Source organism: Phaethon aethereus (genome assembly GCF_964289735.1).
Source record: "Phaethon aethereus genome assembly, chromosome: 2".
In the NCBI taxonomy this organism is placed as follows: Eukaryota; Metazoa; Chordata; class Aves; order Phaethontiformes; family Phaethontidae; genus Phaethon; species Phaethon aethereus.
This window is the reverse complement of record NC_138582.1, coordinates 25,377,639-25,390,008: the sequence shown is the minus strand read 5'-3', so window position 1 is coordinate 25,390,008 and position 12,370 is coordinate 25,377,639. Positions and strand designations below refer to the sequence as shown.

At 37.0% G+C, this 12,370-nt stretch overlaps 1 protein-coding gene across 1 annotated transcript in view; it reads right to left on the bottom strand.

The window, feature by feature from the left end:
• STK3 (serine/threonine kinase 3) overlaps positions 1–12,370 on the bottom strand; it is a gene marked incomplete at its 5' end in the record, with an annotated part of 138,508 nt that overhangs the window by 44,811 nt on the left and 81,327 nt on the right. The window contains one exon of the mRNA XM_082014798.1: positions 9,167–9,359. Coding sequence (XP_081870924.1) covers positions 9,167–9,359 — 193 coding nt within the window. The remainder of the gene's footprint in view (positions 1–9,166; positions 9,360–12,370) is intronic.

The following is a 12,370-nucleotide window of genomic DNA, read 5'->3' as shown; positions in this document are numbered from 1 at the left end:
TCTCCATGGCCTGCAAAGCCTGCGGGATTTTTGTCACCATCTATGTGGCTGCAAAAGCTTTACAAAGCAATTGAGATCAGCCTGAACTCCGGTTCCATTATCCTTTTCATGAAACTAAATGTAAAAAAAAATTTAGCTACAATCCTAAATGACTGAAATTTGTTTTCAGTTGTGGGATTTCAAAGCAAGTTCTTTCCTAAATAGAATAGTAAATAAAACATAAGAAATGCTTTAGTAGTTCTACATAACTGTCACCTCAGAGACTATAATCTGCGTAGCATTGACTAATGAAACATGTACTTGCTTGCAGTGTAACACATTCTACATGGAGAAATGTGAAATACACATGTGAAACAGGATAAATAACCAAGCTAAAACAAAAACCCTACCAAACAAAAACGACCAACCACAGGTAGAATTATACTTTTTCATTATAAGCATAAAAAACCAATTAGGAATTTTTATTTGAACTATTTTATTTAACAAGTGAAAAGGAAAACCACTGGAAATATCTTTTGAGCTTGTGTTTAACCTGATCATTAGGACTTGCTGATCTTCATATCTGGCTTTACACTTGTTTTTATTAATTCACTAAGTGGCTTTTTTGTTCCCCTCCTCTTTCACCTCTTATTTTCATCATCTCTTCCTGTGGTAACCCCTTCCCTCTGTCTCAGTTGTTTTTTTAATTCATTCTAATTTTGTTGCATGGCTAATAGTGGCCTATTTTTTTCATCAATGCTTATTTTTGTACCACCATCTTTTATAGCATATTGACTTGTTCTTTTCTTTCTGCTTTTTCTACATCATTCTGTTCTAGTAAGATTTCTTCTGGCTTTTTGAATGGGGTGGTCTACTGTCCTGCGTATGCTCTAGGCTTTACTGCACTTGACTCCAGCTGCTGCTTCTTCAGCTCCATGATGATTCCTCAATTCAGTCTGCCATGTTTCCATACACACCTCCTCCTCGCCACATTTTTTCAGCCTGTTTTTCTCTCAGTTGTTGCCATGTTCTTTTCTAATGCCAGATCATAGTCATTTCTACTTATCATCTTTTAATTAATGGCAACTACAACCATAAAAAATACCACAAACATCCAGTGAACTAAACTCCAGGTTGAATTTAACAGACCACATAAAAGATACCTCCTCCCCAGAATCTCCCAAGTTTGCCCCCACTGAACTCAAGATCACTTGAATGAGGTTTCTGGATCTCTTCAGTCTGGGACTGAGGAAGGGATGAGACATAAACATCAGGGATGCCAGATAACTACAGAAATAAGCACTGAAGGGCAAAACTGGAAGAAACTAAACTTTAGCAAAGCAGAAATTTAGAAAACAGATCCAAGAGAAGGTAGTAGTATGAAGGGGGTGGAATTAAAAACAGAAATACAATGCATTTTCTTAATACAAACTTTTTATTACTTGCTGATAGCTGCCCAAAACCCCTGAAACTATTTGTACCAAAAAGATAGGACACCACATTGCTGGCCTTTCACAACCAATATTTCTCTTCTGCTGAGATGGCTGTACTTATGTTTCATCCTTGAGACATACTTATAAACCAGAAGATTACCAGTGTCTCTGTTAGAAACTCTAAAGTACCAAAATGTTGGCCCATTACAGGTAAGATAGTCTCCCTCCTCTCATGTAACAGAAAATACTAAAGATTTTCCAAGCACTGTTCTTAAGTTTTAGAGCTATTTATAAATATCTTCCTTATATATGTAATAGAAGACTGCCTACATATGTAAAACAAACCAATCCCTCCAAATTCCTTGCTATTGAAAGCGTATTAAGGACAGTGGGTCAACAGGCCTGAAATTACACCAAAATGAGCAAAGCACATTTATTTTACACTTTGAGGCCTTGCTCTATTTGTTTTGATAAATAAGAATTTAGGAGTCATTTCTGATTCTGATTTAGTAAACAGTTGGTTCACCCATTTAAAAGAACAAGAGCTGCTTTCCTTCACTGCAAATATAAAAACTCACACAAAAAACTAGAAATATTATGCCTGCAAAACAATGGGATCAGAGGTGTTTCAAGGTTTGTTTTTTCCCCAATATAAAAAAATGAAGCTTTACTTAATTTTTTTATTATTTTATTTTTACAAATAATTAAATGAAAAAAGAGGTTAGCTAGAGATCTAAGAAGAGTCTAACCCAAACAAGTTTAGTTAATATTTAATGGAAAATAGGATAGGTTGACACCTACTAGTTCAAAGGCCCTGTGAAGGCTCCTACCTCTCTTGTATTGACTTTACAAAACACTCAGGTTCTTTATGCCACAGTAAACTGATGTAGGTTGCATTTTTTTCCAAAATGTAAGGTTATTAGAAGATCATTTTGGAAGGGAAGCACTTTTTCTAACTTTCATGAACAACCGAGTAACATACCTTGTCAACTGTCTTTCAAGAACTAGGAAATTTAGAAGTACAATATGTAAAAGATTCCTTTAAGGACAATTAATTCATTCAACTATCCTGCAAGTTATTTTTTACACAAACTATATATTTGCCACAAAAAATCTGCAGCACAATCAGTATCACTATTGTGCAACAGAATGTTCCATTCCAGGAGGACTCAGATTTTCCAGTTCTTCTGATCTTAGTTTGCTCTTCAACAAGAGATGATCATGTTTAAAAGTGCTTGCCACAGTTTCAACACTTAAGAGCATCAGTCTCTTTTCAATCATCCCTATACTTGCCCACTTCAGGACTTCAGGATGGCTTTGGGAAGAAAGTCACAATCAAAGCAGCAGTCTGAGAAACGGCTGGCAAGCCAGGGAATGCAGAGACCACCATGAACACTGAAAACATATGTTCTACCTCAGCAATACCCCTGACAGAAATACAGCCGGTGCAGATGTCCCCAAATAGTTACCAAAGAGAATTTCTTCCAAAAAGTATGCTGGATAAAAAGAATGAGGCAATGACATAACACAACACCAAACTCCTGTTTCAAAAACATATCGTAACTAAAATAAATAAATCTAAACACACATTTGAAAAGGAGGAATGCACATTCCATTCTAATGCATGTTTTGATCAAATTCAACTGATGTTATCTATAAAGAAAAAAGCTTTTGCAGTGATGTATTTCCAACAGAAGAGTGTTCTATTAATACTAAATTGTTTTTAAAACTGTTTAAAAGTTCTGTTGTTAGTTGTTAAGTTTCTGTACTCTGTGTTGGGCTGAGCCACATGTACATTGCCCCATGGTGGTCTGGCTAACTCAGGGCCAGCTTGTTGGCAAAAGACATGCTTACCTTACTTCATCAGGTAGAACCCATCTCTCCGCAACAATCCCTGATCCTCAAAAAGGGCTCCATGGTCATAAAAGTCAAACCTCTGTCAACAACACTACAGGCACAACCAAGTGTTGACCCATACACAGGATCCATCCGCTCTTCAAAGGCTTTCCCTTTCCCACCATGATCAAGAACATTCTCACAACCCTGGATTTACTCTTGAGGTCACTCTTAAGGTCTCCTCTGGCAGTATCATTGGCACATGCCCTCATGGATGGGCAGCAGAAGACAATAGTCTAATCACTGGACAAGCCCTGGTAGTCTTTCAACGCTGTGGGACTAGGCCCTGGGTAAGAAAAAAAACTTTCCTAGATAGCAAGCAAGGTCAGCAGATAAGGGCATCCATTTGCTACAGAAGTGAGTCTCCTGCTACAATTTCCTGGGACAGGGCAGGTGGTGGTGATGGTATTTTGTTTGGGTTTTGGGGTTTTTTTTTTTGTTTGTGGGGTTTTTTTTTTTTCAATTGCTTATAGAAAGTCTCTAAGCCTTTCTCTCATTCCATTACTCTACCAGGGCACTGAACCTCTTCCACAGCTGCAAATCTGCAAAAGAAAGCTTTCTTCCTTTTGCCAAAAGCAACAAATTTCCACAGCCTTCCCCCCATCTTGGGGGTCCCCATCTGCCACTTAATCGGGGAACACTTCCAGCTGCTGCCTCTTCGGTGAAGTTAGAGGATCAGGTTCTCCTGTCTGTAGTGCTTCTGTGAAGATCCTGTCAGTATTTTTATTCCCTCAAAATATGTTGCTTTGTCACTATTTGAGAAGCTGTATTGCAATCAGCTTTTAGCCTTCTTTGGACTATCACCTCTACTACAAAGGCTACAGCAGCTTACACAACAACACATACTACTTCGGCTTTATATTTCATACATTCCTACCATTACTTTCACACCACACAAGGTGGCCTACAACACAATGGCAGTAATCCTCCTGGGAAATGGGAGACAGGAGCTTTGAATACAACAAGGTTGAAGGGACACTGGAATTTTGACCTCAATATCTGGGCAAACACACTTAACAGTGAACTACCATGTAGAAAGTTGCTGCAGCTACCTCCTTCAGCCATATTTTAAGCAGAAATTGTGACTGTATTTTATGAGTGGGCGAGTTCTGCTACTAATACATTTACTATTAGACAACCACCTCAGAGAATGAGGGGTCAGTCTACTTAGTTTCTGAATCATAAGGAAGCATCAGCAGAAACTAGATCACCAGTTCCATAGGCCAGAGCAGCTGGGAGTCTACCAAAGGATGTACCTAAGAAATCTTTGACTACAGAGAGCTGTGGTTACTGAGTTTGCAGTATTCACATCACAGTGACTTATGCACCCAAGTCTTCATTCAAATTCAGGAGTCGTTCAGTATTTTCTTTGTTTTATAATATATCTATTTATAAGAATTAATTCAACTGGCATTTAAGTGGAAAATCCACACGTTTTTCAACCAGCTGAAGCCTTCATAGACTATTTGAAGGACTATGAACTCAAGTTTAAAGGCTTTTTAAATGGGGAAAAGAGTTTCCTGTACAAAACATTGCTTTGCTTCCTGAGAATGAGACTTGTAAAACTGGTTTAATAATTTTTGTTCTATTTTTCCACCTTCTGGAGAGAAAAAAATACTAAGTGAAACCACTATTACGAACCCATTAGTTCATTCCAGCTGAGTTATACTTTATTTCTGCTTTCAGAAAAACAAAGAAAAACCATGTTAAGCTAGCATTTTGCAACAGCTATTTAAGTAGAATTGCCAACATTATGTTTTTCTTTGGAAAAAAAATCCCATTTTTAAAAGATACTACTACTAGGGGCATAAATGAACAACTTTATTACCAATCACAGGAGAGGGCTTGAGGACTGGAATAGGCTTGGAAACACCTAAAGAGTCCCTCTCTTTCTATATATACAGGAGTAAAGTACTAGCACATCTGCATATGGAATCAAGCAAACCATCGTAATGTGGGCACAATAAACACACTTGAACAAAACTACATCCATGAAATCATAGAATCTTTAGGTTGGAAGGGACCTTTAAAGGTCATCAAATATCAATGCTCAATTGAAATGAGCCCATAGTTTTGCTTCCTTGCTGAATTCCTATACGACCTGGGTTACAGGTTGTTATAAAACACATATCAATAGCTTTTGCTTTTCAGTTTTAAAACCAGCGGTAGGGCCCCAGCTGTTCTAAGAGTTATGAAGCATCACTCCAGAGCTACCCAAGCATCCACCTCCTATTACAGAGGAGACTGACACAGTATGGTACAATCTCTTGCACTAGATGGACTGAAATCACTAAAAAATGATAAATAACTAAAACCAACTTATTAATTCTCCTTTCAAAATGCAGGTTCTACAGCACGGTGCATGTCCTGCTGTAATCAAGGAACCCACAATACAATGACACAAGAAAATTCAGCAAATAACTGATGGAACCAAACCTGTCACTTGCCAGCTGAATGATGAAACTATCATTTGCCATCAGGCTACCTCCAGTTTGCTGGCTTTCCTTTGCTGGTGTTACAGGTCTCAAGACAGTCACCTATGGGGGAGGAGGGAACAGAAGGAAGCCTGCTGTCCCAAAGACTATATTCTTCTGTTCAACAAGAAGGAAGAATGTTTAAGAATCAAACTGACTAAGCCTAAAACATTTAATGTCTTAGAGGGCAAAAATTAATAAAACAAAAACCTGACCACTTTTCTACATTCTGTCAAATGCCATTTTATTAGTTTACTGTCCTCTTCAATATATTTATTACCAACCATGAAATATCTAGAAGATTCACTGAAGTCTGAAGCAACAGTTAGAGTAAGTCCAAATGGCAAGAAGACACAGCTTATTTGCCAGCCCACAGCAGACAGAAAATATAAATTTAACCAGGGGGTGGGGTGGGGCAGGAGAGACATGCGTTAATGAAATGGAGGAAAGAGAACAATCGTAAGTACTCTTGGTGAAGCCCTAACACTAAGTCTTGCCGAAAAGCCACAAAGGGAACGTGGGGAAGCTGGTCTCAAAACCAGTCTCCGCGTTGATATGAAAAAGCTTCTACATGAAAATAAGTACAATCCAAGCAGCTGAACAGAAGTAGTACTACCTTCCATCAATCCCATTCTTTCTTCCACTCCATGTTAAACCTCCTAAAGTTAAGCTCTGTCCTCCCACCTCTCTGTATTCTGCATTTCCTTCCCTCCTTTTAGGTACATACTGCATAGTCTCCACTCAGAGCATGCACAGGCATACAAAGCAAGAAGGCATAAATATTGTTTATTGCTAGGCTGTATATTGTATGTTGGGGTAGGATGACAGGCCTCTTTTTGTTCCAAATCCCAATTTTATCTGGGCACAATTCCCTATTTGTGAAAAAAATATGGTTTTAGTTATTTTCTGTGATGGCTCCCAGAGGCCTCTAAGCATGGACACTTATAAATAAAAACTTATTATTGTTTCTTATTTTGTCCCTGAGCAGGGAAACAAAAGGCAGAAGGAAACAAAACATGAAACTAAACACAAAAGCATATAAAAAAAATTGTCATAAATATTTTGTCTCTAGGAAGGAAATGAAATCTCTCTTCCCTAGTTAACTAAGTTTATTTCTCCAAGCTTCTTACTTGCAATTTTCTATTATTCAGAAGTATCACAGAGTATTTTTAAGCTACTATCACCAAATCACACAAACATCTAGAAAATGGCCACCTTGCCTGTAAACGTACATTGGAAAAAGCAACCAATCTCTAAAATCTTGTGTCTTTGTCAAGCACACAGAAGCATAAAATCTATGTCTGCCTCTCAGGGAGAGCAAGGATTTGTATGTCCCTTCTTGGTGACATTTATTTAGGACACTTGCTATTGCTCCTGTTTCAGCCAATAGCACACGAATCACAGAACCAGAGGAGGACCAGCCTCAGTGGACACTATTTATATTTCTTTTCAGCTGAGAGATGTGGAGGTTCAATTCTTGAATTATTTCTAGTTTTTAATCAATGAGTGTCTAACGCAAAATACAAGAAAGTTCAGCGAGTAAGTGCTGGAAGCAAATCTGTTGCTTGCCAGCTGCATAATGAAACCATCACTTGCCGTCAGGCTATCTCCAGTTTGCTGGCTTTCCTTCATGAGAGTTACAGGTCTCAAGACAGTCACCTATGGCGGGGAGGGAGGGGAAGGAAACCTGCTGTCCCAAGGATTATATATCTTGTCTGACAAGAAGGAAGAATACGTTTAAGAATTGTACTGACTAAATACCAAGGTGTAAAAAGGTATTTCCCTTCCTAACTACAGATTGTTGCTGGAATCAATTAAAAATGGCAAATAAGAGTACATTTCAAAAACAATGTCTCCAGCAACATAACAGACAAATAAGACATGGATAAGAGATTGCAATGCAAACCTAATGACACTTTTTTGCTCTGTTTGGCATACTAACAGGTATTTCCTCTCAGCACATATAACAATTACATGGATAGTTATTAAGCCTGAAGTGTTTAATAAAAAAAAAATAGTTTGTAATATCTTTCTCTTTTTTTTTTTTTTTGCACCACTTATCTTTTCCTTAACTTGTTGAAATTCATAAGTTCAAGATTGCTTGTACTAGCCCTCCATCAGCCTCACAGTTTAATAGGTAAATATTCTGTGTCAGCATGAGAACAAATTAAAACATATACTGAATGGTTTCATGAGGTGAATCATCCTACTTAAACTAATCACTAATCAACAGGTATGTTTGCTATCTTATTGCTGAGAACATTAGAAAAAGCCCCAAAAGCAACATAACAAACTACAAAAAAAAGCCCCAAAAACACACACAAACCCAAACAACTCCTTCCTTCCAATTTGCTGCACATTAAATCACAAAGAAAACATATTCCTGCTTTGCACATCCAACTAATTAGGTGTATATGTGCAAACACAAATGTAACTTTATGTTTGCTGTAAAGCATTCAACAAAGTTATCTGGCACCCATTTCCACTCTTGAGACATTAGCTTTATTTATTACCTCCCCTCCTCCTCCCCCAACAGTTGCCTGGAGTTAAACATTACATTATGCCTCATGAAATCAGGTACCTATAGCTTGAGTTAGATTCATCTAGTGATGCTCCCCATTCAAGTAAATAATTCTATTAAATTCAGCAGGCTTCATTCTACAGTAGTCTTCAGCCAAATAATGAGCACATCAATATGTGGGTACATAAGTTGACTATTTAACAAATACATATTTATGCATATTTCAGTGTAACTTAGAATTTTATACTTTAAACCATTTGCGATTTTTTTTCTCTTTGTTACCTACTCCTTCACATGCTGCTGAAGTCAATTTGGACTTTCTACTTAGGTTTCAATGATAATTTGATCATTGCCTTAAATCAAGCATTACTGAATTAAATTCCAACACATGTTCAAATAATAACACTCAATTACAAAATAAAAATCTGCTAATTGATCCTGAGTTACACAACAATTTTGCAGCAAGATGTGTACTGATTGCTGAACCCATGGAGAGTCACGACAAATTCCCAGTACCACTGACACTGAAGTAGCAGCTTCTCACATAATCATACCACTTCAGTTTAGCTCCAAGGAACTGGTCTAAATGTGTGTGAGACAGGAGACAAAAAGCAAGAGACAGAGTAGAAGGAAGAATTCACAGAAGGCTAATTTTAGAGGCCTCCAGAAAGACTTAGCAAAGCACCAAAACCAGGCTTCTGCTTTGAATCTCCCACTAGTCACCTTTTTTTCCCAAGCTGTAGAGAGCACTTAGAGACACAAATACCCCTCTCCTCGTGTTTTAACCACAGAACTTGATACAACATTCTCATGCAGTATGAGAAAACATATTACATTATTAAAAGAAAAGTAAATTAACATACGTTTCATGGTTCCATCTTCCTCTTCATCATCATCGCTATTTATTACCATGGTCCCCAAGTCCGATTCTAACATAGTACTGTTGTGTTCAATCATTGTCTGAGCGCCTTCACTCATCGTGCTTGTGGCCCTCATGGTACCAGCGCTCTCCGAACTGGTCTTCACCATGGTGTGAGAGTCCAGCTCATCTTCATCCTATCAAGAAACATTTGTCAGAATGCCACAGATCATTTTAAAAAAGCAAAGTTAAGTAATGATTTCAATGCTTATTCATTAGTTTTATATCTTCACATGACCTAGCTGAACTGCTAGACTTCTAGGTTTGAAACTTCAAAAGAAATTACAAAATAAAAAATGCTCCATGTAAAGGAAGAATAAAAACTTTCTTCTTTCTCACAGATGTACAGCAGGCTGGATGTGCCAGTAATGTAGCCCACACACCCACTTTGCATCAGCAGCCAGTTTTGAGTATCTAGGTGATTTTCATGACCCATTATACCTCCTTGGGTTCCAAAATCAGTACCACATTTTATAGAAAGTGAGTTGGTTGTTTTGCAATGGACTATCACCACGGATTTGTGCTGATCACCCTTAACTAATTATCAAGCCCTGCATCTTATATTACACACAGCACCCAGATGACAGACACCCGTTCAATTTAGGTATTAAACAATCCTCCAAAATAGTTTTGGAAGTCCACCTCAGAAACAGAAAATCAACTTGGCTTACTTCAAGTATTTAGTTCTCTTTAAAAACCTCCATCAAAAGAGTAAGCAAAATAACTTGTTGACACTATGTAGAAAAATATCTGTAGAGCACATACTTAACCACTAAATGGGTAGGGGAGGTAATACCATTAAGAGATACAATAGCATTTTGAATCAGTGACAATTAATGGGCCAGAAATGTGAAACAGAGAATTAACAACAATACAGTTAATGAATTATAGAATTCATATGGAATACCAATATTTGAAAACATTAATGGGAAATCCCACTCCTTTCCAAAGTCTGATTTAAATTATATGCATAACATCACATAATATTTCAGGAATAATGTGACGGACTATACACATTTCTATATGAGTAAAATCTATTACCCTAGGAAGATTAAAAAGAAGAAACAAAAAACCAAACACACACCACCACAAAAAAAACCAACCAATCCCCAAAGCACAAAACAAAAGAAAAAAAACCCCACCCAAGCCCCAAAACCCTACAAGGTCTGGCACTTTCTATTTCTTACTGAACTCACTCCTTTCCGTTCCTGTTATTCCCTGACACAGCAGACAATTTACTTCTAGTATAGGCATAAGTGCGCAGGCCAGCTACATTGCCTGAGTGCCTGTTTCTCTAGTGGTTAGTTGAAGCAGAAACTGAAAATTGTAGTTAGTAGCAATACCAATACACCAGCTCGTGAAAATTATTCTATTACATGTCAACTAAGAGACACAAATATAGACCTAATTTTGATTCAGAGAGTCTGGCTAACAGCATAACGTAGTGAAATGAGAATACAGATCTAAATCTGTGATTAAAATTTCCAATGTCAAAAGAATCATTCTTTTCCTGATCATAATTTGTAAAAATATTGAAGTTCTTAATTTGCGTTCTTTCTGGCGTTTTTTAGTTGCATTCTAAACCACTATATTAATACCCTACCTTTAAAAAAAATTACGATATTCACAAAGATACAGACAGTTTACAGCTACAGCATAGAGAACGGTGCCAGTAAATAAATGAGAATATTTTAGTACTGCTCCTCCTGGTGGTAACTTTCATTTTCTTTATTCTCCCCCCACCCCCAACAACATTCTTTCGAACCCCAGTGGTTTTTACAAGTTATATTTTTCGTTTTCGAACAAGAGTACTCGGAAAGTAAAGACCAAAAGTGTCTTTTTGCGTTGCATTTTTAAAGTGCCAGAACAATTAAGTTACTAGTTCCAAATGCTTCTTTCAGTACTGCAATACAATGCAAAACTGACACACAACATACTGCTATTTCTACTATTAAGCTCTACAAATGTGGCGTCTCTAACATACAGGCAGGCAAATCTCTGAGCTTAAGGCACAGTTACATTTGATTTACAGATTTGCTTGACTAATATTAATATACAGTTGCAGTGTATATGGTCCTAAGCTTACTAAAACTGAAATCAGAAATGAATCAAACATTTTCCTGCAGCTTAAAAGTTTTACTTCACAAGTTAGTGGAAAAAAAGCAATGGCTAACAATAAGAACAAGTATGAAATGGAGTCCGAAGTGACCATTTTCATACCTTCCGCTTCATTAAAAACATTGGTATTTTATTTTTTCAGTCAAATCAAGTATGTGGATTTGTTCTAAAGAACAGCATTTTATTTTCCAGACGAAGAGTTTAAAAAGCCTTTATTTTACTCTTGTCTCTCGGCAAAGAGAACAGTTATCCTCTAGTACCTAGAAGATTAAGGATCACAAAAGTGAACCTTGGTACTAAACAGAATAGTTGTCCCAAAAAGAGAAGTACACAACAATTTTGATCAATATTGTTTTCCCTAGATCAGGAATGAGGTACTGAGAGAAAGCAACAGAAGATTTTTTTGGGGGCCTGTGCATGCCCCAAAACAATTAATTTTGTGGGTTAAGCCAGATTGTTTCCAGAACTATCATTCCAGTATTTCTCACAAATATGAGATTTAGCTAATACAGCAGTAGACTATACTGGATCTGAAAAAGTAACTTTATAAAAATATCCAGTGGATCCAAATTATGTAAGTGCACATTTACACCAGGGATGAAAGCGATTCCTTCATACAAATTCTAATTCATGCTTTACAGTTCATAAACATTGACATAGAACTTCTGATCTGTTGTTTAAAAAGGTAAATGTACTGATTAAATAAAAACAAACACAATCTCAATTTTAACCAGGAAAAAAAATATAAGGTATTAAAGCTTAAGTGTCATGTTCTCATACTGTTTATGAAAACAGATCCAAGAATCAAGCGATAAAACCAGCTAAGTCTGGAATTAAACTGTCTCCTGTTCTCTTGCATACAAGTAATAAGTACGGAACTTGCATTTGACAGGGGTTTCTGATACACCAGCAGACAGCAAAAGAGCGAGCACAGGAGCAAGAGCGCTAATATCTCTTGAAATGCTACAGAAAATACAATAAAAGAAATATAGAAACTCGAACAACATTACAGCATGAAGTAAGAACAAGC